Raw genomic sequence first — 25,327 nt, forward strand, 5'->3', positions numbered from 1 at the left:
AGCACAGATGCTAGGAAGGGTAACCGAGAGCCCGGAGCAGTGACTGAGGGCCCCGGTGAGCGCCCCCCCCTCCCCCGGTCATGTGATCGCTGTTGTCCTGGAGCAGTGACTGAGGGCCCCGGTGAGCGCTCCCCCCGGTCATGTGATCGCTGTTGTCCTGGAGCAGTGAGTGAGGGCCCCGGTGAGCGCTCCCCCTGGTCATGTGATCGCTGTTGTCCTGGAGCAGTGACTGAGGGCCCCGGTGAGCGCTCCCCCCGGTCATGTGATCGCTGTTGTCCTGGAGCAGTGACTGAGGGCCCTGGTGAGCGCTCCCCCCGGTCATGTGATCGCTGTTGTCCTGGAGCAGTGAGTGAGGGCCCCGGTGAGCGCTCCCCCCAGTCATGTGATCGCTGTTGTCCTGGAGCAGTGACTGAGGGCCCCGGTGAGCGCTCCCCCCAGTCATGTGATCGCTGTTGTCCTGGAGCAGTGACTGAGGGCCCCGGTGAGCGCTCCCCCCCGGTCATGTGATCGCTGTTGTCCTGGAGCAGTGACTGAGGGCCCCGGTGAGCGCTCCCCCGGTCATGTGATCGCTGTTGTCCTGGAGCAGTGAGTGAGGGCCCCGGTGAGCGCTCCCCCCAGTCATGTGATCGCTGTTGTCCTGGAGCAGTGAGTGAGGGCCCCGGTGAGCGCTCCCCTCCCCCCGGTCATGTGATCGCTGTTGTCCTGGAGCAGTGACTGAGGGCCCCGGTGAGCGCTCCCCCGGTCATGTGATCGCTGTTGTCCTGGAGCAGTGACTGAGGGCCCCGGTGAGCGCTGCCCCCGGTCATGTGATCGCTGTTGTCCTGGAGCAGTGACTGAGGGCCCCGGTGAGCGCTGCCCCCGGTCATGTGATCGCTGTTGTCCTGGAGCAGTGACTGAGGGCCCCGGTGAGCGCTGCCCCCGGTCATGTGATCGCTGTTGTCCTGGAGCAGTGACTGAGGGCCCCGGTGAGCGCTCCCCCCAGTCATGTGATCGCTGTTGTCCTGGAGCAGTGACTGAGGGCCCCGGTGAGCGCTCCCCCCAGTCATGTGATCGCTGTTGTCCTGGAGCAGTGACTGAGGGCCCCGGTGAGCGCTGCCCCCGGTCATGTGATCGCTGTTGTCCTGGAGCAGTGACTGAGGGCCCCGGTGAGCGCTCCCCCCAGTCATGTGATCGCTGTTGTCCTGGAGCAGTGACTGAGGGCCCCGGTGAGCGCTGCCCCCGGTCATGTGATCGCTGTTGTCCTGGAGCAGTGACTGAGGGCCCCGGTGAGCACTGCCCCCGGTCATGTGATCGCTGTTGTCCTGGAGCAGTGACTGAGGGCCCCGGTGAGCGCTCCCCCCAGTCATGTGATCGCTGTTGTCCTGGAGCAGTGACTGAGGGCCCCGGTGAGCGCTGCCCCCGGTCATGTGATCGCTGTTGTCCTGGAGCAGTGACTGAGGGCCCCGGTGAGCGCTCCCCCCGGTCATGTGATAGCTGTTGTCCTGGAGCAGTGAGTGAGGGCCCCGGTGAGCGCTCCCCCCCGGTCATGTGATAGCTGTTGTCCTGGAGCAGTGAGTGAGGGCCCCGGTGAGCGCTCCCCCCGGTCATGTGATCGCTGTTGTCCTGGAGCAGTGACTGAGGGCCCCGGTGAGCGCTCCCCCCGGTCATGTGATCGCTGTTGTCCTGGAGCAGTGAGTGAGGGCCCCGGTGAGCGCTCCCCCCGGTCATGTGATCGCTGTTGTCCTGGAGCAGTGACTGAGGGCCCCGGTGAGCGCTCCCCCCGGTCATGTGATCGCTGTTGTCCTGGAGCAGTGACTGAGGGCCCCGGTGAGCACCCTCCCCCCCCGGTCATGTGATCGCTGTTGTCCTGGAGCAGTGACTGAGGGCCCCGGTGAGCGCTTCCCCCGGTCATGTGATCGCTGTTGTCCTGGAGCAGTGACTGAGGGCCCAGTGAGCGCTCCCCCCGGTCATGTGATCGCTGTTGTCCTGGAGCAGTGACTGAGGGCCCCGGTGAGCGCTTCCCCCGGTCATGTGATCGCTGTTGTCCTGGAGCAGTGACTGAGGGCCCAGTGAGCGCTCCCCCCGGTCATGTGATCGCCTCCGATTCAACCCCGATGCGATCCTCCTCCACGGACCTTCCCGGCTCCTGCAAAATGCTGGACACATGCGAGGGCCATGATAGGTACCTGGGAGGCGCAGCAGTCAGCGGCTTCGTTGACGTAAAAAGGTAGCGCTCTACCTTCGGCCGCTCTCACACGACCGGACAGGAATTACGGGTTCCGCATGCGTCTGATCCGCGGTAATACGCAGATCCATCAAATGTACGGATTACACAATTCCGCTCGCAGAACACAGAATGCAGCGGGTTCTAATTTACCGCGGATATACCGATACGCAGCCGCACTGTGTCCGGGCCGCGGGTCCGCGCGTCATTGCTAAGCAGCGGTGCGGGAAATGCACTGGCGGTCATTTTTTGTTTGTGAGTAGACAGTAATGCGCAGTACATTACGCGGCCGTACGCAGCGCCACAACTGAGCTCACAGCTGGGATCTGCTGCGGGCCTCCACAAGCGGATTCCACATCCGGCTGTGTGAGCCCGGCGTTATTCAGAGCGCTACCTGTGATACGTAATTTACAAGAAGCCCCGGGAACGCTCCCCGTCCTGCAGCTCCAGGAGCAGCTTGTTGAGAGCCTTCTATGTGAGACCGCCGCACCTCAGCGACATTACGGAGACTCACAGAGCGGCACGTTACACCCCATCCCGGCCGCTGGGGTCACGGAATACCCCCAAATAGCATAAGAGGAGGGAGGATACCTGGTGTTATTACCCCATGTGCCCATCCCAGCCGGCCCCCGTGGTTACCCCTGTCTGCGGAAGATTTAGGGAGCGCCAAAAAGGAGGGGGGGGGGGGGGTTTAGACAGTTAGCTTCTCTCTGCAGCGGGGCTGGGAATGTGTCCAGCTGTGCCCTGAGATCCAGCGGGTGCTCTTCCACTATAGGCCGAGCCACGTGTCCTGCAGGGCCACAATGGGGGTCTCTGAACACGGGACAAACAGGGGGATCCCCTTTAGGGTGTAAATCCTCATTTTTATGTTCATTATAGAAAATACTGTCTTTACATATTTGTAAAAATCTGACATTTTATTCCCCCCCCCCTAAATTGCATTAAGTCCTGAAGAATAACAGTGGGGTCCAAATCCTGCGGCCCCCTCAGTGCGTACAATAAGGGGCGGAGTTTATAAAATGGGGGATCTATCATTCTGACAATCTTGGCTCGGTGCAGGAAACAAAGTGTTAACAATCAATGTTACTCTGTCCGTCTCCTAAATGGTTAAACAATACTGAGGTTTTTCCAATGTGCTTCCAGAATAAAGTAACCGGATGGGGATATACCCCTCATGAATCGTAGACAGCGGGTTTCCACATATTTGACATCATTGTAGTTGAAAATGTAAAAAAAAAAATTTTTATTTCACAAATTTCCGAATTTTGTCGCTTTTAATAAATACACCCAAATTCTGTCGGTCTGTGTTTACCCCCTAAATGAAGCCCAAGATGTGGCATAAAACATCAGAACCCGCGGGATCTGCAGAACCGTAACGGAGTTATTCCATGTTAGTGACACACGGCAGATTTCCAAAATTTGGCCTGGTCATTAAGGCGCAAACAGGCTTGGTCACTAAGGGGTTAAGCACTGGCCCTTTAATAAATAACGCAGGAGAAATCATAGAAGACGATGAGGGAAAGGTGAATCTATTAATTAGCTTTTTCTCAAGTGTTTTCATGAAGAAAAAAGTAATGTCCCACGAGCTTCAGGGGATAAAATTAACCACCCCCTAAATATCATCTGCCTAACGCAGGAGGAGGTGCGGAAGCGGTTAAAGAGGATTAATCGATCAATCGCCGGGCCCAGATGGAACACACCCAAGGGAACTAAGTGGTGTGATGGCTAGGCCGCTATATCTAATAGTTATACAAATCAGGACAGCGCTCCACAATGTAATAATTATATTACATGAATAACAGAAAAATAAGGGGGGTGGGGGAGGGTGAACACACGTGAGTGCAAAAGAGGATATAGAAGTTGTAAATGGTATTGTATATGCATTATGCTTGAGAAAGTCGCGGTGTGAAGCGAAACGCGTTGCAATAAAAGAACATATTTGATTTTGTAAGTTGGAAGCGCTGAGAAAAGTTCTTTTAGCGCATTGGAATATTTCTTATATTTATGAACACTATAGAGACCGGGGTTGTACTGCTGGATTGGCGGTATATAGTTATACGCCACTGATCTTTAGGGACTCTAGAGAGACCGGGGTTGTACTGCTGGATTGGCGGTATATAGTTATACGCCACTGATCTTTAGGGACTCTAGAGAGACCGGGGTTGTACTGCTGGATTGGCGGTATATAGTTATACACCACTGATCTTTAGGGACTCTATAGAGACCAGGGTTGTACTGCTGGATTGGCGCATTGCCAACGTGGTTCCAATTTACAAAAAGGGTTCCAGAAGAGAGCCTGGTAACTACAGGCCGGTAAGTCTCACTTCAGTAACTGGAAAAATATTGGAGGGGTTTCTGAGAGACGCCATCGTACAATACCTCAAGGAGAACAACAAGACAGATAGTCCCCTACTTGCGAACATTCGACTTACGAATTTCTGTGCAGGGACTGATAGAAGCCTGTCCGGTCAGATCACGGTTGCTATTCTGAAAGGCCCCAGGGCTGTCTATGCAGAGTGCCTATCAAGCCGTGCACTTGATGGGCACTCTGCATAGGCAGCCCTGGGGCCTTTCAGGAGGTCCCTGGCTGCCTAACAACCACACAGCGTCCCGTGATCTCATCGTGGGATGCTGTACGGGCCCCCCTGAACGTCGGATCAACAAGGAAGGGGGAGGGGGTGGGGGGTGGGTGAAACAGGCTGAACTAGATGGACATTGTCTCCTTTCACCCCAACATACTATGTTACTACCGTGTTTCCCTGAAAACAAGACCCACCTGATAATAAGCCCTACTCTGATTTTTGGGGGTTGGGGGTGTTTGAAATATAAGCCCTTCCCCCAAAATAAGCCCCAGCTAAACGACATAAAAAGAAAAAAAACAATACTCACCTAGTAGGCGGCGTCAGTGTCCCTCACGCTGGTCTCTGGCAATTATGTCATTCAATGAATAGCTGTGATTGGTCAATCGAGCGCCAACTCTGATTGGTTCATCAAGCGCTGCGTCAGCCAATTAGAGGAATCGCTTGCTGAGGTATTCAAGCCCTGCTACCAGGAAGAATTGGTCTGTCGGCGTGCAGGAGGACACGGAAGCCAGCAGCAGTGACGGAGACCAGCCTGCTAGGTAAGTATTAAGACACCCCCCCAAAATTAAGACACTGTGGCTCTTTTGAGGCAAAAACTAATATAAGAAAGTGTCTTATTTTCGGGGAAACACAGCATGTTAATATGTTACTATGTTAGTGTACGGCCCCATTGTTTCCAACTGATATAACCATTATTTATTTTTCCTTCTATAATGGTTGGGGGGCTGAGTAGTTTCTGCGGGGGGCGCTATCTAACCCGAGGCCGGCCCTGAGGAGATCATAGCTCAGCATCAATGGTGAATCGCTCCTGCTCGGGCCGCCTATAAAGCTCTGTATAAATCACACTTGGCTAGAGGGGCCGGCGGTCATCTTCCACCATCAGTAATAGCGATCTCTGGCCATGCCAGTTTCATAAAAAGTGGGTCGTGAGACTTTTTATACCTAACTGCCATACAATGCCGAATGACACATCCGTACGACTCCCACATAATACCGCCACCCACTGCCTAAGTAATGTCATGTAGTGCACACATAAGACTCCTGGAACTGACATGGAATGGTTTTATGGTTACTACTGAGGATCCGGTCCTCGGAGGCCCTTTAGGAAATGGGGGCCTTGGGCTATAGCCCAATTTGTCCAAGCAACAAGTCCTGGGCCTGCAGGGGGGGGGGGGGGTGTTACCTGCAGTTTTCTGCCAGTTCCTGGTCCTGTTTTCAGCTTTCTGAGATGACTAACACGATCTTCTGACTATGTAATCCCCACAGTGCATTGGCAGTATTAGATTATCAATGCACTATACCTACTCTCTGATTGGCCAGAGCTGCTCACATGATCAGCACTGGCCAATCAGAGAACAGTATACATTTTGCATTAGGTAGTTAGAAAATTGTTGCAGCCATCTTGACCGGCCGAAAACAGGGCCCAGAACCACCCTAATGGGGAGCAGGCGTATTCTCATCTTAGACCGCCCATCGCTTGGTCAGAGTGGAGAACAGTGACAAAGAGTGTCTCTCTCTGGAGGACCCGCCCTTTCCTGTATTATGCAGACATCCTATTGATATGAATGGATATTGTGTAATACCTCATTTTCCCAGTGGAGGTGCTGCATGAAAACTGAGCACTTGCTGCAAGGTTTCCTACAAATTACAGCTGATCTCTGGGGGTCCCAGAATAAAAACTTTGTGATCTGATTATTATTACAAAATAGGCCTTGTCCAAACATGGAGACCCTTTAAGTGTGCAGAGCTACATAGCGTTGTCTAACCTGATAAGCTGCAGACGCCACGCTCCATGCAAAGTCAGGGCGGAACTCTCCATATAGAAACTCCTCCTCTTTCTGTAGCGGGATGCCATTGTTGCTTATAACCTCCGAGTAATACATGGCGGATCGTTTTGCAGTCCTTGGACGGTTGGGATTCGTGAAATCCACATGATGCAGACCAAAACGCACACTGTATCCCAAATTCCATTCAAAAGTGTCCATGAGGGCCCAGGCGGTGTAACCTTTAAGATTTACTCCGTCTAGACTGTGAGCTGAAACAAGAAGAGGAGAAGTCACTACCAGCGGACCAGCGGACGGAGAGGCTCTGTGCTGCCATGATCCCCGGCATATCCTGTAGAACACCTACCTTTCAAAGCCTCGTCAATATAGGTCTTATAGTATAACACTCGGGCTGTATCATCAAAGTCGTCTTTACTATCTGTTGAAACGCCATTTTCTGAGATGTATATAGGGACATCGCCATACTCTTCTTTCACCCAGTTGAGCAGCCTCCTCATTCCCCAGGCAACTGGTCGGTGCTGTTTAATGGCGGATGTTGGCCAGTTAGTAGAATATTCCTCTGCAATATCAATATCCCTTTCAAAAGATGCCGGAGTGAGTATCAACGTTTTATGCTGGACTATCTTTGTAGCATAGATGTTTATGGAGAAAACATCAGCTGTCCCTTGGATGTAGGCCTTCTCCTCATCTGTAAAAACCGGAAGCCTGGAGTTTTGGAGATCTTGCAGCTCACTCTTATTGGCCACCTGCCATTTCATCGCCTCTGGGTAATCACCATTTCTGAAAATAGGGTGTGCAAACCACCCCAGTGTTAGTTGCAGGTAGCGGTCAGCAGCCACTATGTCTCGTGGCTCCATGTGATCTTTGGGTTCCACCCAATCTGTGTTGAGGGTTATAGAGATGACACCTCCTTGAGTTGCTCTGAACTTCTCATCATAGGTATGATAAATTTTGGCATGGACTTTGAGCAGATTGTGAGCAACTCTATAGGGAGCCGAGCCAGGGTCATCCTTCATTTGAGGTGGGAACACACCGGTGCCATAACCAGCAGTTACAATTGAGTGAGGTTGGTTAAAAGTCATCCAGAACTTAACTCTATCTCCGAACGTTGTGAAACAATATACCGCATAGCTATGAAAAGCCTCAAGGACTGTATCATTCTCCCAACCACCCAAGTCTTGGAGAGCCTGAGGAAGATCAAAGTGGTAAAGAGTCAACATCGGTGAGATATTGTTTGCCAGTAGGCCATCAATAAGTCTATTGTAATACTCAACACCCTTATCATTGACTGTGTCCTTTCCGGTTGGGAAGATTCGAGACCATGAAATGGAGAAGCGGTAACTGTTCACCCCTAGACTTCTCAACATGTACAAGTCTGCATCCAACTGGTGGTAACTATCACAGGCGATGTCCCCATTTGCACCACCTGCATTTCCAGCCTGTGTGAATGTGTCCCAGGTACTTGGTCCTTTTCCGTCAGCATCCCACGCTCCTTCAATCTGATAAGCGGAGGTTGAAACGCCCCATTTGAAGTCTTCAGGAAAGGTTGAATAATGGTACATGTCCCTTTCAAAGGCAGTTTGCCCTGAGAATTTTTCCCATACAGCCTTTGAAGTGGAAGGCACTTTTGAAGCTGGAAGCGGGGGCAACTTTCTTGAATGTGACTGTCTTAAACTTGATGGACTCAACTTAATTAGCTTTGTTTTTGGAAAACCATTATTTTCGATTATATTTGAGAACAGATAGGCTGATTGTTTGGGGGTCCTTTGTCTGTTGGCATCCACAAAATTCACAAAATGCAAGCCATATCTTTGTTGGTATCCTTGTGGTCCCTCAAAGCCATCCAGCAAGGATCGGACGATATATGAATTTACGGACACATTATCAGTCCTCACAGCTGCAAAAGGATAAAGTGGACATCACAGTTAGGGCCGACAACTCAACAAACTGGAAGAAATAATCACATAGCTAGCATCTTATAGTCATCGAAACAGCCTCTCATTACCTTTCAGGACTTCATTGATATAAGCCGTCAAGTACTCCACCCGAGCCGTGTCATTGAGCCCCTCTCCTGTGTATGGTGTTGGCATCCCATTTCCAGTTATATATAGAGGTATTCCTCCTTTTACATATTCGTCTTTGACAAAGTTCAGAAGCCTCCTGAGACCCCATGGCACTACATAGATCCACGGAGAGGAGGTGGCTGGCCATGAAGGATCCACATGGGGTGTAAATCCTCCAATGTTATCATATTGAGCCACACAGTTTTGGCTTTCAGAGGCATTGACCAATCGGGAAGTATAGTGGGAGATGCCAAGGAAATCTGCAGTGCCATTAATGTAGGTCTTCTCCTCCTCAGTAAATGTGGGCAGCTCAGCCACTAGTGAAGAGCACTGGCTATTTAGGCGTTGGACTTGGCTCTTCAGCACCTCTGGGTAGTCTCCATTGATAAGAATTGGATGGGCGAACCACCCAAGCATAAACTGGAGATATCGCTCAGCAGCACTCACGTCATCGGGATTATTAGGGTTTGTTGGTTCGGCCCAGTCTGAATTCAGAGAGATTCCCACCTGACCTTGCTGCGAGGCGCGGTACTTGTCATTGTAAACATGCCAGGCCTTAGCGTGAGCTTTCACAATGTTGTGAGACACCTAGGAGATACAATGTAGAAGACCTGATTAGAGAAATACTTATCTTTTCCTGTCCCCACTTTATTGCTCATACAGCCCATCATGATGCGATAACAGTTTATAGCGATCTAATCATTAGGTGGGAACCTGATGTTCTGTGCTAGTTTATTACTTGTGGCGATAGTAAGATATTGTATCAGGGGTGTAACTAGAGTCCTATGGGCCCCAGGGCAAATTTTGTACCTGGGCCTTCCAACTTGTTGCTTGCATATGCCGCCCCCAGTGATGATGCTTGGGTCTATCAAGACATTTCCCTCAAAAAAATAATAGACATTATCATACATATTAACAAACTGTATATACAGTCCTAAAAAGTCATTATAGTCCCATTAAATTCAGTGACTCATAGGAGCTGTTCACTTGACCTATCTTTTTCATCTGATCCAGACCACCATGATAGCTTCTTCCATACATGAATTATCTCTGCAGATTTAACACATTTTTGTTTCCCTGCTTTTCCAGAAAACCACTACCTCTACAAAAATAATCTATCCGGAGTGCCCCCATTATGTCTCCACGCAGTATTTGCGCCACGTAACAGTGCGCCATTTGTGCTAATTGTCAGGCGGCTGCTACCAAGGCAAACAAGATCATGGGGGGAATTAGAATAGGTCTAGGGGCACATGACAGGAACATTGTTCTTCCTTACAAGTCACTGGTCAGACCACACAAGGAATATTGTAGACAGTTTGGGGCACCGGTACTCAAAAAGGACATATCAGAGCTTCAGCGGGGACGAAGGGGGCAACTAAAGTAATAAATGGAATGGAGTACAGAGACCTCCCCCATCATCTATTATACCCAGGACTGTAACAAGGGGCGCTCTAATAACTATGTATAATATATCAGGGGTCAGTACAGAGATCTCTTCCATCATCTATTATACTAGGACTGTAACAAGGGGGCGCTTTAATAACTATGTATAATATATCAGAGGTCAGTACAGAGTTCTCTCCTATCATCTATTATACCCAGGACTGTAACAAGGGGGCGCGCTAATAACTATGTATAATATATCAGAGGTCAATACAGAGATCTCTCCCATCATCTATTATACCCAGGACTGTAACAAGGGGGCGCTCTAATTACTATGTATAATATATCAAAGGTCAATACAGAGATCTCTTCCATCATCTATTATACCCAGGACTGTAACAAGGGGGTGCTCTAATAACTATGTATACTATATCAGGGGTCAGTACAGAGATCTCCCCCATCATCTATTATACCTAGGACTGTAACAAGGGGGTGCACTAATAACTATGTATAGATATAACAGGGATCAGTATAGAGATCTCTCCTATCATCTATTATACCCAGGACTGTAACAAGGGGGCGCTCTAATAACTATGTATAAAATATCAGGGGTCAGTACAGAGAACTCTCCCATCATCTATTACACTAGGACTGTAACAAGGGGGCGCTTTAATAACTATGTATAATATATCAGAGGTCAGTAAAGAGTTCTCTCCCATCATCTATTATACCCAGGACTGTAACAAGGGGGCGCTCTAATAACTATGTATAATATATCAGAGGTCAATACAGAGATCTTTCCCATCATCTATTATACCCAGGACTGTAACAAGGGGGCGCTCTAATTACTATGTATAATATATCAGAGGTCAATACAGAGATCTCTTCCATCATCTATTATACCCAGGACTGTAACAAGGGGGTGCTCTAATAACTATGTATAGATATAACAGGGGTCAGTATAGAGATCTCTCCTATCATCTATTATACCCAGGACTGTAACAAGGGGGCGCTCTAATAACTATGTATAATATATCAGGGGTCAGTACAGAGAACTCTCCCATCATCTATTATACTAGGACTGTAACAAGGGGGCGCTTTAATAACTATGTATAATATATCAGAGGTCAGTACAGAGTTCTCTCCCATCATCTATTATACCCAGGACTGTAACAAGGGGGCGCTCTAATAACTATGTATAATATATCAGAGGTCAATACAGAGATCTCTCCCATCATCTATTATACCCAGGACTGTAACAAGGGGGCGCTCTAATTACTATGTATAATATATCAGAGGTCAATACAGAGATCTCTTCCATCATCTATTATACCCAGGACTGTAACAAGGGGGTGCTCTAATAACTATGTATACTATATCAGGGGTCAGTACAGAGATCTCCCCCATCATCTATTATACCCAGGACGGTAACAAGGGGGCGCTCTAATAACTATGTATGGATATATCAGGGGTCAGTACAGAGATCTCCCCCATCATCTATTATACCCAGGACGGTAACAAGGGGGCGCTCTAATAACTATGTACAGATATATCAGGGGTCAGTACAGAGATCTCTCCCATCATCTATTATACCCAGGACTGTAACAAGGGGGCGCTCTAATAACTATGTATAATATATCAGGGGTCAGTACAGAGAACTCTCCCATCATCTATTATACTAGGACTGTAACAAGGGGGCGCTTTAATAACTATGTATAATATATCAGAGGTCAGTACAGAGTTCTCTCCCATCATGTATTATACCCAGGACTGTAACAAGGGGGCGCTTTAATAACTGTGTATAGATATATCAGGGGGCAGTACCGAGATCTCCCCCATCATCTATTATATCTAGGACTGTAACCAGGGGCGCTCTAATAACTATGTATGGATATATCAGTGGTCAGTACAGAGATCTCTCCCATCATCTATTATACCAAGGACTGTAACAAGTAGGTGCTCTAATAACTATGTATGGATATATCAGGGGTCAGTACAGAGATCTCTCCCATCATGTATTATACCCAGGACTGTAACAAGGGGGCGTTCTAAGAACTATGTATAGATATATCAGGGGTCAGTACAGAGATCTCTCCATCATCTATTTGACTCAGGACTGTAACAAGGGGGCGCTCTAATAACTATGTATGGATATATCAAGGGTCAGTACAGAGATCTCTCCCATCATGTATTATACCCAAGACTGTAAAAAGGGGGCGCTCTAATAACTGTGTATAGATATATCAGGGGTCAGTACAGAGATCTCTCCATCATCTATTATACTCAGGACTGTAACAAGGGGGCACTCTAATAACTATGTATAGATATATCAGGGGTCAGTACAGAGATCTCTCCCATCATCTATTATACCCAGGACTGTAACAAGGGGGCACTCTAATAACTATGTATACATATATCAGGGGTCAGTACAGAGAACTCTCCCATCATCTATTACACTAGGACTGTAACAAGGGGGCGCTCTAATAACTATGTATAATATATCAGAGGTCAATACAGAGATCTCTCCCATCATCTATTATACCCAGGACTGTAACAAGGGGCCGCTCTAATTACTATGTATAATATATCAGAGGTCAATACAGAGATCTCTCCCATCATCTATTATACCCAGGACTGTAACAAGGGGGTGCTCTAATAACTATGTATAGATTTAACAGGGGTCAGTATAGAGATCTCTCCTATCATCTATTATACCCAGGACTGTAACAAGGGGGCACTCTAATAACTATGTATAATATATCTGGGGTCAGTACAGAGAACTCTCCCATCATCTATTATACCAGGACTGTAACAAGGGGGCGCTCTAATTACTATGTATAATATATCAGAGGTCAATACAGAGTTCTCTCCCATCATCTATTATACCCAGGACTGTAACAAGGGGGCACTCTAATAACTATGTATACATATATCAGGGGTCAGTACAGAGATCTCTCCCATCATCTATTATACCAGGACTGTAACAAGGGGGTGCTCTAATAACTATGTATAATATATCAGGGGTCAGTACAGAGATCTCTCCTATCATCTATTATACCCAGGACTGTAACAAGGGGGCACTCTAATAACTATGTATAGATATATCAGGGGTCAGTACAGAGATCTCTCCCATCATCTATTATACCCAGGACTGTAACAAGGGGGCACTCTAATAACTATGTATACATATATCAGGGGTCAGTACAGAGATCTCTCCCATCATCTATTATACCAGGACTGTAACAAGGGGGTGCTCTAATAACTATGTATAATATATCAGGGGTCAGTACAGAGATCTCTCCCATCATCTATTATACCCAGGACTGTAAAAAGGGGGCGCTCTAATAACTATGTATAGATATATTCGGGGTCAGTACAGAGATCTCTCCCATCATCTATTATACCCATGACTGTAACAAGGGGGCGCTCTAATAACTATGTATAGATATATCAGGGGTCAGTACAGATATCTCTCCAATTGTCTATTATATCCAGGACTGTAACAAGGGGGCGCTCTAATAACTATGTATAGATATATCAGGGGTCAGTACAGAGATCTCCCCTATCATCTATTATACCCAGGACTGTAACAAGGGGGTAATCTAAAAACTATGTATAGATATATCAAGGGTCAGTACAGAGATCTCTCCCATCTTCTATTATATCCAGGACTGTAACAAGGGGGCGCTCTAATAGCTATGTATAATATATCAGGGGTCAGTACAGAGATCTCTCCCATCATCTATTATACCAGGACTGTAACAAGGGGGCGCTCTAAGAACTATGTATAGATATATCAGGGGTCAGTACAGAGATCTCTCCCATCATCTATTATACCCAGGACTGTAACAAGGGGGTGCTCTAAGAACTATGTATAGATATATCAGGGGTCAGTACTGAGATCTCTCCCATCATGTATTATACCCAGGACTGTAACAAGGGGGCGCTCTAATAACTATGTATAGATATATCAGGGGTCAGTACAGAGATCTCTCCAATTGTCTATTATATCCAGGACTGTAACAAGGGGGTGCTCTAATAACTATGTATAGATATATTAGGGGTCAGTACAGAGATCTCTCCCATCGTCTATTATATCCAAGACTGCAACAAGGGGGCGCTCTAATAACTATGTATAATATATCAGGGGTCAGTGCAGAGATCTCTCCCATCATCTATTATATCCAGGACTGTAACAAGGGGCGCTCTAATAACTATGTATAGATATATCAAGGGTCAGTACAGAGATCTCTCCCATCATCTATTATACCCAGGACTGTAACAAGGGGGCGCTCTAATAACTATGTATAATATATCAGGGGTCAGTACACAGATCTCCCCCATCATCTATTATATCTAGGACTGTAACAAGGGGGCGCTCTAATAACTTTGTATGGATATATCAAGGGTCAGTACAGAGATCTCTCCCATCATCTATTATACTCGGGACTGTAACAAGGGGGCGCTCTAATAACTATGTATAATATATCAGGGGTCAGTACAGAGATCTCTCCCATCATCTATTATACCCAGAACTGTAACAAGGGGGCGCTCTAATAACTTTGTATAGATATATCAAGGGTCAGTACAGAGATCTCTCCCATCATCTATTATACCAGGACTGTAACAAGGGGGCGCTCTAAGAACTATGTATAGATATATCAGGGGTCAGTACAGAGATCTCTCCCATCATCTATTATACCCAGGACTGTAACAAGGGGGTGCTCTAAGAACTATGTATAGATATATCAGGGGTCAGTACTGAGATCTCTCCCATCATGTATTATACCCAGGACTGTAACAAGGGGGCGCTCTAATAACTATGTATAGATATATCAGGGGTCAGTACAGAGATCTCTCCAATTGTCTATTATATCCAGGACTGTAACAAGGGGGTGCTCTAATAACTATGTATAGATATATTAGGGGTCAGTACAGAGATCTCTCCCATCGTCTATTATATCCAAGACTGCAACAAGGGGGCGCTCTAATAACTATGTATAATATATCAGGGGTCAGTGCAGAGATCTCTCCCATCATCTATTATATCCAGGACTGTAACAAGGGGCGCTCTAATAACTATGTATAGATATATCAAGGGTCAGTACAGAGATCTCTCCCATCATCTATTATACCCAGGACTGTAACAAGGGGGCGCTCTAATAACTATGTATAATATATCAGGGGTCAGTACACAGATCTCCCCCATCATCTATTATATCTAGGACTGTAACAAGGGGGCGCTCTAATAACTTTGTATGGATATATCAAGGGTCAGTACAGAGATCTCTCCCATCATCTATTATACTCGGGACTGTAACAAGGGGGCGCTCTAATAACTATGTATAATATATCAGGGGTCAGTACAGAGATCTCTCCCATCATCTATTATACCCAGAACTGTAACAAGGGGGCGCTCTAATAACTTTGTATAGATATATCAAGGGTCAGTACAGAGATCTCTCCCATCATCTATTATACTCGGGACTGTAACAAGGGGGGGCGCTCTAATAACTATGTACAATATATCACTGGTCAGTACAGAGATCTCTCTCATCATCCATTATACCTAGGACTGTAACAAGGGGCGCTCTAATAACTATGTATAATATATCAAGGGTCAGTACAGAGATCCTTCCCATCATCTATTATACCCAGAACTGTAACAAGGGGGCGCTCTAATAACTATGTATAGATATATCAAGGGTCAGTACAGAGATCTCCCATCATCTATTATACCCAGGACTGTAACAAGGGGGCGCTCTAATAACTATGTATAGATATATCAGGGGTCAGTACAGAGATCTCTACCATCATCTATTATACCCAGGACTGTAACAAGGGGGCGCTCTAATAACTATGTATAGATATATCAAGGGTCAGTACAGAGATCTCTCCCAACATCTATTATACCCAGGACTGTAACAAGGGGGGGCGCTCTAATAACTATGTATAATATATCAGGGGTCAGTACAGAGATCTCTCCCATCATCTATTATACCCAGAACTGTAACAAGGGGGTGCTCTAATAACTTTGTATAGATATATCAGGGGTCAGTACAGAGATCTCTCCCATCATCTATTATACTCGGGACTGTAACAAGGGGGCGCTCTAATAACTATGTATGGATATATCAGGGGTCAGTACAGAGATCTCTCCCATCATCTATTATATCCAGGACTGTAACAAGGGGGCGCTCTAATAACTATGTATAATATATCAGGGGTCAGTACAGAGATCTCTCCCATCATCTATTATACCCAGGACTGTAACAAGGGGGCGCTCTCCACATCTAGAGCATAGAAGGTTTTTACAACATAGAAGGGGTTCTTTACTGTAAGAGCAGTGAGACTATTGATTCTCTCCTGAGGGCGCGGTGGCGGTGATACGATATGAGTATAAGAGGTTCTGGACATCCTTCTTGAGTGTTACAATATTGCATGTTATATCACTGATTAGTCAGGAGGGTCGGTGATCCGGGGATTATTCTGATTGCCAGATGCGAGTTGGGAAGGAATTTTTTTCCCCTGAAATGCAGAAAATTGTCTTCTACCTCGTTGCTTTTTTTTGCCTTCCTCTGGATCCACATGGGGAGTAACAGGCTGAACTGGATGGACGGGGGTCTCTGTTGGCCATACATACTATGGTAAAACTGACAGAAGGCGGCGACATACTCAGTGATACAAGAGGGCCGGCATATAAACCACATAGCCCTCAAACATGCAGAGGCCAGATTGATATATGGAGGAGCCAAAAACCGACATGTGAGGACACTGAGGAGACACACTATGTTACTCCTAATTAAAAACAACGTACCTAATTCACTGTTTGCATGACAAGCAGATCCCCTCCCTGCAGGTTGGGACCGGCCGGTGATACAACGATGTCACTGCGCTGCCTGAGCCGGCAGTCAGTTGATTAAGGCAGAATATGTAATTGATGGGGAGCTGAAAAGTTCTCTCCGCTGTCTTAGCTTTCTAGTGGCTCTTTGCGGACGTGGCTCTAGTGGGGTAGTTAGGTCTAGGTATCTCCTTCTCCTCTGACTCTGTCGCTCCCCCCGGACTGTATAATATTTCCAGATGTGACTTTTCTCCTAATAAAAAGTTAATATTTTCTGTTCCGTGCGCAACCAAAATATCCGTCTACAATCTTTTCCAGTTACTTAACAAAAATAATGTATTTTACATAAAATAGTAGAAATATTTAGGTTTCCCTTCCTGTTTGTACCTGGAAGGAGGCCTTTCCTGGATCCTTGATCCCGGGCGCATGTTGTCCGGTGCCGTAGCCAGCGTAGCTCACCACCCAAGGTTCATGGAAGGTTATCCAGTGTTTAACTCTGTCCCCAAAACTGCTGAAGCAGAAGTCCGCATAGTCCCCGAATGCCTGGATGGTGGCGTTACTCTGCCAGCCCCCGGACGCCTGCAGAGCTTGGGGCAGGTCCCAGTGGGACAGGGTCACCATTGGCTTAATATTTTCTTTGATTAACCTGTCAATTAGTCGGTTGTAATATTTCACGCCTGCAGAGTTGACTGTGGTATTCAGTCCGGTTGGAAATATTCTGGCCCAGGAGATGGTGAAGTGGTAGAGCTGAGCCCGCAGGCCCTTCAGAAGATACACGTCGTAGTCAAGCTTGTGGTAGCTGTCGCAGGCCACATCGGCCGTTGCATTGCCATCAGCTTGGCCCTGTTGACCAAAAACATCCCATATGGACCGTCCTTTCTTTCCCTCGGCCCAGCCCCCTTCTACTTTGAAGGCTGCAGAGGACGAACCCATCAGGAAGCCGCTGGGGAACGTGTCGTGCAGGAAGACGTCTCTCTCTGCCGGCGTCTGGTGGGCAAATGCCTCCATTACTGCGGTAAATGCTGAGCGGGACGTTCCTGCCACCAACTCCGGCCTGAAATACAACGAGGGTGAGAAAATGACATAAGAGGATGGCCACCCATGTGAGGTGGGCCGTGTACTAGTGATCACCCGTTCACGCCGGCCCGGAGACTCTGTTTGGAGCCTCTGTCTGCAGATCTCCATGAAAGGCCAGCATACAGAACATGCTGGAGGGACCCTATTAGAGTCACTAAGACCCATCTGCTACTCAGGGCCGGCACGTGCCGCATCCGAGGACGGAGCCGAAGAGTGGAACGGCAGCAGTGCGAACGAGCCCTAAATTATAGTTTGGCAACTAAGTTTTATTAGCATTTCTGTAATTATTTCTGGCAGCCAGTTTTGAAAAAGTGACGACAGGAAGTGCAGCCATATTGATTGTCACTTTTGAATTAGCTTCTTGGACACTCATAGGCCCATCCATTCGGCCAGCCATATAAGTGAATATCATTGGCTGTGCCGCATACAGAAGTCCTCTCTGCTAGATGGCCGGCTCCTCAGGCTACCGAAACCAATAATGATCCCTATTTGTTCTGCCATATTACATGAGGCAGATATCGCTTAAACGAGCGCACGGGGAGTGGCGTCACCGCTGGTTGTTGGCGCTCGTGCTGAGCGTTTAGACAGGCAGATCACCTCTGAGGATCGCTCACTCCTCGCTCAGCACTTCACTTCTAGGTCTACACGGAGCGAGAGGTCAGCGGACCGCCGGGGATTTTTATGCTGGTTGAAACTGAGCAAAACAAAAATAAAAGTGATCAGGAAGTGCGCCGGCCTCACCTCCAGATACCGCTATTATAACGTGTAAGTGGGGCTATTAGAAGGACGCCATGACAATTAGATGGTCACAGGACACGCCGCTGCAGGGACTGCTTGTATAGCCAGTAGACACGGCTTCCAGAGCGAAGAACCAACAAGTCACACCCCGAGAAAAACGTACAATAAGCATTAACTCTGCATAAAAGGACGGATAGAATATCCTGCACCAACCTTTCCTGATAGTCATCGGACTGCGGGATAAAGTGACTGACGTCGTAACCTCTGACCTCTGCAGGAGACCCGCCAAATACTGCAAGATAAAGAACTGGTTAATGTAACTTACAGGACTACTGAGCCCAATATAAGGAGCGCCGAGCAGCAAGCAGCTTGTAGATGGGCACTCCTTACCGCCACCCACAGAGGGGGATGACCAGCGGGTAATATGATCATTTGTCATCAGCACGGCCCCCTTACATTGGAGATGAGGATTTGCATGAAACAGCCAATTAGCAGATTAATGAGCGTTTGTTCATGTATTGGCACCTTATTACCAGCCTGTGCAGAAGGGCCTTTACATGCCCTGCGGATGATGCTCCCTGCGGACGATGCGCCCAGCGGGTGATGTGCCCTGCGGATAATGCTCCCTGCAAACGATGCGCCCTGTGGATGATGCGCCCTGCAGACGATGTGCCCTGCGGACGATGCACCCTTCTGATGATGTTCCCTGCGGACGATGCTCCCTCCAGATCATGCTCCTTACGAATGATGCGCCCGATGCCGGGCTTGTATTGACCTTTACAAAGCCATTTAAAGCACAAACTTTGCCCAAAGACCATGCAGGACGCAGCACTCATTCAGTCACTGGGTCATCTCTGCGTCAGAACTATGGAGGCTGCAAGTACCCCATTACTTCCACCTACCGGGTACGGTAACAGGAGCGCCCCCACATGGAGCCTCAGAGTTCCCACAGATGTGCCTGAAGAAGCCAATCCTATCTTCCTTTATTAACCTGTGATTTTCTTCTTGTCTTTGAGGTCTGGACGGAGTTGGCTGTTTTGGGCTCGCAGTATGTATTGCATATATAAGACTAGCTCTGCTACATGCACATCACACACACAGCTCTGCTACATGGTACATCCATCCTGATCCCCACACACAGTTATATTCTCACTTTGTTATGTTTGTCCTCCCCTTCCAAGAGCCCTAACTGTGTTGTTCTTCTGTCGGCCAGGGTCTGTGTTTTATATACGTTGCAGGACCTGCGATGACGTCACCAGAGTGTGTGTGTGTGGAGCGATGATGTCACCAGGGGGCCGATCAATGACATCACCAGAGGCAGAGCATCAGAAGCACTCACATACTCACGAACAAGTGGTTGTTAGTAGTTTAATGTGAGTTGTTGCAGCCGGTGGAGCAAGTTGCTGGTGCAGTGACTTTGGAGCCGCCGCAGTAATGGACCAGTTGTCCTGCATTGAGCATCTGAACAGAAACAATTCGCATCTATTTACTGAGCGAGGTTCTGCCTGACCCCGACCACACGTGGCTGCAGAATCCGGTATCACGCCATCTGGAGTGAAACTATTACAGGGCTATTCTGGTTTAGATTGTTTCACTCATCAGTGGGTGTCCGGCCTCTGGGATCCCCACCACTCCCGAAAATGGGGAACCCGTCACCGTATTTCACAGCTTTAGATGCATTATCCCATTTCTGTAGCGGCGCATGGGCCGCAGCGGCTGCATTCCGCACAATGGCGCAGACGCACCGATCTGTCAGTTTTCACCCATCAAGGTAAAATGTGAACCAACATCTTGTAACCAGAACATCCCTTTAACCAGTTCAAGCAACACGGGCAGGCGGCCCGAGCCCATCCCCCCCTTCAATAGGGACTTCTGGAAGACAGCCGCACTTAGCCCCTGGTAAGCTCTTGGGACTTTGCCAGTCCCCGAGTCCTACCCCGATCCAGCTTCATGGCTCCACTTTAACCCTTTGTCTGCCACAGATTGTATTCACATCACCACATTACCTTTAAGCATTGTAAAGAGAGAGCGATACTCCTCTTCTGCGGAGCCGCAGCCCGTGACCGCGAAGCTGAAAACCACCACGTCCGCCGGCGTCCTGATGGCCTGTAATAACAGAGACAGCCGGACATTATACAGCCTGTGGTGACAGGTACAGCGGTGGGAGGAAGACATCCAGGAGGCTAAATGTGCGTTTACAATGTGGCCCCAAGCTGCACGCTGACTTACAATAGGTTCAGTTCTGGTTTATAGTCCACGAGGGTCTTGTATGTTTTGGATGTTTCCTTTTTGTTAGAGGGGTCCTGCTGCTGGGACCCCAGTGATGAGCCTTAATGTAAAGAGAGACCTAGGAAGAAGTGTTCAATTCCGCTGCTGCGCCCCCAGAGGAAAAGTGAAGCATTGCATGTTGTTCAATTAAATCAATGGCCTGTCTATGTGTTGTATGAATGAGCGGGGCCCTCCGGAAAGCGCAATACTCTCCAAACTACTCAATGGTAGTTAACCTCTTAGTGACCAAGTCCGTTTGTGCCTTCGTGACTAACTAATTTTTCATTTTGTTTTTTTGTTACATTCCAGGAGCCAGAACTTCATTTGTCTTTCTGTACGGCTGTATGGGGGTTGTTTTTGTGAGACAAGTTGTACTGGCTGCCCATCCGCTACAGAACTCAAGTCACACTCATCACCCTCACCCACAAAGCTCTGCATGGCACCGCACCACCATATATCGCCTCCCTCCTGTCCATACACCACCCAGCCCGCTCACTCCGATCCGCTAACACACTCAGACTAAACACCGCTCTAATACGGACCTCACATGCTCACCTCCAGGACTTCACCAGAGCAGCACCCATCCTCTGGAATGCTCTACCCCAAGGCATCCAGACAATCCCCGAAACACGGAACTTCAGACACGCCATAAAACTGCACCTCATCATGGAGGCATACCAAATCTCCTGATCTAGTCCCCCACAGTATGCCCTCTGCCCCTCCCTATGACTTTCCACTTTTGCCTATCATGTACATTTCCTGCCCCACACCTCCTGTACTGCCCCCACCCCGTTTGTGTCCTAAAAACTGTATATCACAGGTTATCGTCACATTGCTGTGTCACCCCCTTGCTTCACAGCCTGCCCCATTACCTTCTGTATCACCCCAACCCCGTGCTCCACCTCCTGCCCCATTACCTTCTGTAACACTCCACCCCCGTGCTCCGCCTCCTGCCCTGATACCTCCTGTATCACCCCATCACCCCACCCCCGTGCTCCGCCGCCTGCCTTGGTACCTCCTGTATCACCTCACCCCCGTGCTCAACCTCCTGCCCCTCCTGTATAAAACCACCCCTGTGCTCCGCCTTCTGCCCTGGTACCTCCTGTATCACCCCACCCCCGTGCTCCGCCTCCTGCCACTCCTGTATCACCCAACGCCTGTGCTCCGCCTTCTGCCCTGGTACCTCCTGTATCACCCCATCACCCCACCCCCGTGCTCCGCCGCCTGCCTTGGTACCTCCTGTATCACCTCACCCCCGTGCTCAACCTCCTGCCCCTCCTGTATAAAACCACCCCTGTGCTCCGCCTTCTGCCCTGGTACCTCCTGTATCACCCCACCCCCGTGCTCCGCCTCCTGCCACTCCTGTATCACCCAACGCCTGTGCTCCGCCTTCTGCCCTGGTACCTCCTGTATCACCACACCCCCGTGCTCCACCTGCCCTTATGTCTTCTATATCACCCCAACCCTGTGCTCTGTCTCCTGCTCTGGTACCTCCTATATCACCCACCCCCGTGCTCCACCTCCTGCCCCAGTACCTCCTGTATCACCCCACCCCCGTGCTCTGCCTCCTGCCCTGGTACCTCCTGTATCACCCACCTCTGTACTCCACCTCCTTCCTCGGTACCTCCTGTTTCACCCCACCCCCGTGCTCCGCCTCCTGCCCCAGTACCACCTGTATCACCCCACCCCTGTACTCAGCCTCCTGCCCCAGTACCTCCTGTACCACCCCAGCCCAGTGCTCCACCACCTGCCCCAGTACCTCCTGTATCATTCCACCTTCTATACCTTCTGTATCACTCCACCCTTGTGCTCCGCCTCCTGCCCTCGTACCTCCTGTATCACCCCACCCCCATGCTCTGCTTCCTGCATCATCCCACCCCCGTGCTCCACCTGCCCTTGTACCTCCTATATCAGTCCACCCCTGTACCCCATCTCCTGCCCCTGTACCTTCTATATCACCCCACAACCGTGCTCCGCCTCCTGCCCAAGTACCTCCTGTATCACCCCACCCCCATGCTCCACCACCTGCCCCTGTACCTTCTGTATCACTCCACCCCGTTTACCCTCTGTATCACGCACCCCAGTGCTCCGCCTCCTGCCCCGGTACCTCCTGTATCACCCCACCCCTGTGCTCTGCCTCCTGCCCTGGTACCTCCTGTATCAACCCACCCCTTTGCTCCGCCAGGTACCACCTGTATAACCCCACCCCATGCTCCGCCTCCTGCCCTAGTACCTCCTGTATCACCCCACCCCGTGCTCCGCCTCCTGCACCAGTACCTCCTGTATCACCCCACCCCGTGCTCCGCCTCCTGCACCAGTACCTCCTGTATCACCCCACCCCTGTGCTCCACCTCCTGCCCTCGTACCTCCTGTATCACCCCACCCCTGTGCTCCGCCTCCTGCCCCAGTACCACCAGTATCACCCCACCCCGTGCTCCGCCTCCTGCCTCAGTACCTCCTGTTTCACCCCACCCCTGTGCTCCACAGCCTGCCTCTGTACCTTCTTCCTGTATCACTCTACCCCCTTGCTCCACAACCTTCCCCCTGTACCTCCTGTATCACCCCACCCCCATGCTCCACCACCTGCCCCTGTACCCTCTGTATCACTCCACCACCTATACCTTCTGTATCCCCCCACCCCCGTGCTCCACCTCCTGCCCCAGTACCTTCTCATCACCCCACCCCCGTGCTCCACCGCCTGCCCCTGTGCCTTCTGTATCACTCCACCCCTATACCTCCTGTATCACCCCTCCCCTGTGCTCCGCCTCCTGCCCCAGTACCTCCTGTATCACCCCACCCCCTTGCTCCACAGCCTTCCCCCTGTATCACCCCTCCCGTGTGCTCCGCCTCCTGCCCCAGTACCTCCTGTATCACCCCACCGCCATGCTCCACAACATTCCCCCTGTATCACCCCACCCCCGTGCTCCACCTTCTGCCCCTGTACTTCCTGCATCACCCCCTCCCCGTGCTCCACCTCCTGCCCCTGTACTTCCTGTATCACCCCCCACCCCCGTGCTCCACCACCTGCCCCAGTACCTCCTGTATCACCCCACCCCCGTGCTCCACCACCTGCCCCTGTACCTGCTGTATGACCCCACCCCCGTGCTCCACCACCTGCCCCTGTACTTCCTGTATCACCCCCTCCCCGTGCTCCACCTCCTGCCCCTGTACTTCCTGTATCACCCCACCCCCGTGCTCCACCTGCCCCAGTACCTCCTGTATCACCCCACCCCTGTGCTCCACCACCTGCCCCAGTACCTCCTGTATCACCCCACCCCCGTGCTCCACCACCTGCCCCTATACCTCCTGTATCACCCCACCCCCATGCCCTACTGCCTGCCCCTATACGTCCTGTATCATCCCACCCCCGTGCTCTACCGCCTGCCCTTATACCTCCTGTATCACCTCACCCCCGTGCTCCACCGCCTGCCCCTGTACCTCCTGTATAACTCCACCCCCGTGCTCCACCACCTGCCCCTATACCTCCTGTATCCCCCCAACCCAGAGTTCCACCACCTGCCCCTGTACTTCCTGTATCACCCCACCCCCGTGCTCCACCGCCTACCCCTATACCTCCTGTATCACCCCACCCCCGTGCTCCACCACCTGCCCCTATACCTCCTGTATCACCCCACCCCCGTGCTCCACCACCTGCCCCTATACCTCCTGTATCACCCCACCCCCGTGCTCCACCACCTGCCCCTGTACTTCCTGTATCACCCCACCCCCATGCTCTACCGCCTGCCCCTGTACCTCCTGTATGACCCCACCCCTGTGCTCCACCACCTGCCCCTGTACTTCCTGTATCACCCCACCCCCGTGCTCCACCACCTGCCCCTATACCTCCTGTATCACCCCACCCCCGTGCTCCACCACCTGCCCCAGTACCTCCTGTATCACCCCACCCCCGTGCTCCACCACCTGCCCCTATACCTCCTGTATCACCCCACCCCTGTGCTCCACCACCTGCCCCAGTACCTCCTGTATCACCCCACCGCCGTGCTCCACCACCTGCCCCTAAACCTCCTGTATCACCCCAACCCCATGCCCTACTGCCTGCCCCTATACGTCCTGTATCATCCCACCCCCGTGCTCTACCGCCTGCCCCTATACCTCCTGTATCACCTCACCCCCGTGCTCCACCGCCTGCCCCTGTACCTCCTGTATCACCCCACCCCCGTGCTCCACCACCTGCCCCTATACCTCCTGTATCCCCCCAACCCAGAGTTCCACCACCTGCCCCTGTACCTCCTGTATCACCCCACCCCCGTGCTCCACCGCCTACCCCTATACCTCCTGTATCACCCCACCCCCGTGCTCTACCGCCTGCCCCTGTACCTCCTGTTTGACCCCACCCCTGTGCTCCACCACCTGCCCCTGTACTTCCT

The 25,327-nt window shown here is 50.0% G+C and overlaps 1 protein-coding gene across 1 annotated transcript in view; it reads right to left on the reverse strand.

Moving 5' to 3' along the window:
* Positions 1-25,327, reverse strand: part of LCT (lactase) — a 110,136-nt gene that overhangs the window by 72,192 nt on the left and 12,617 nt on the right. Inside the window, exons 4-9 of the mRNA XM_066577325.1 lie at positions 20,678-20,777; positions 18,885-18,963; positions 17,244-17,910; positions 8,575-9,220; positions 6,916-8,466; positions 6,552-6,820 (exon numbers count right to left, since the gene is read on the reverse strand). Of these exons, the coding sequence (XP_066433422.1) occupies positions 6,552-6,820; positions 6,916-8,466; positions 8,575-9,220; positions 17,244-17,910; positions 18,885-18,963; positions 20,678-20,777 (3,312 nt within the window). The remainder of the gene's footprint in view (positions 1-6,551; positions 6,821-6,915; positions 8,467-8,574; positions 9,221-17,243; positions 17,911-18,884; positions 18,964-20,677; positions 20,778-25,327) is intronic.

This window comes from Eleutherodactylus coqui, chromosome 8 (assembly GCF_035609145.1).
Source record: "Eleutherodactylus coqui strain aEleCoq1 chromosome 8, aEleCoq1.hap1, whole genome shotgun sequence".
Taxonomy (NCBI): domain Eukaryota; kingdom Metazoa; phylum Chordata; class Amphibia; order Anura; family Eleutherodactylidae; genus Eleutherodactylus; species Eleutherodactylus coqui.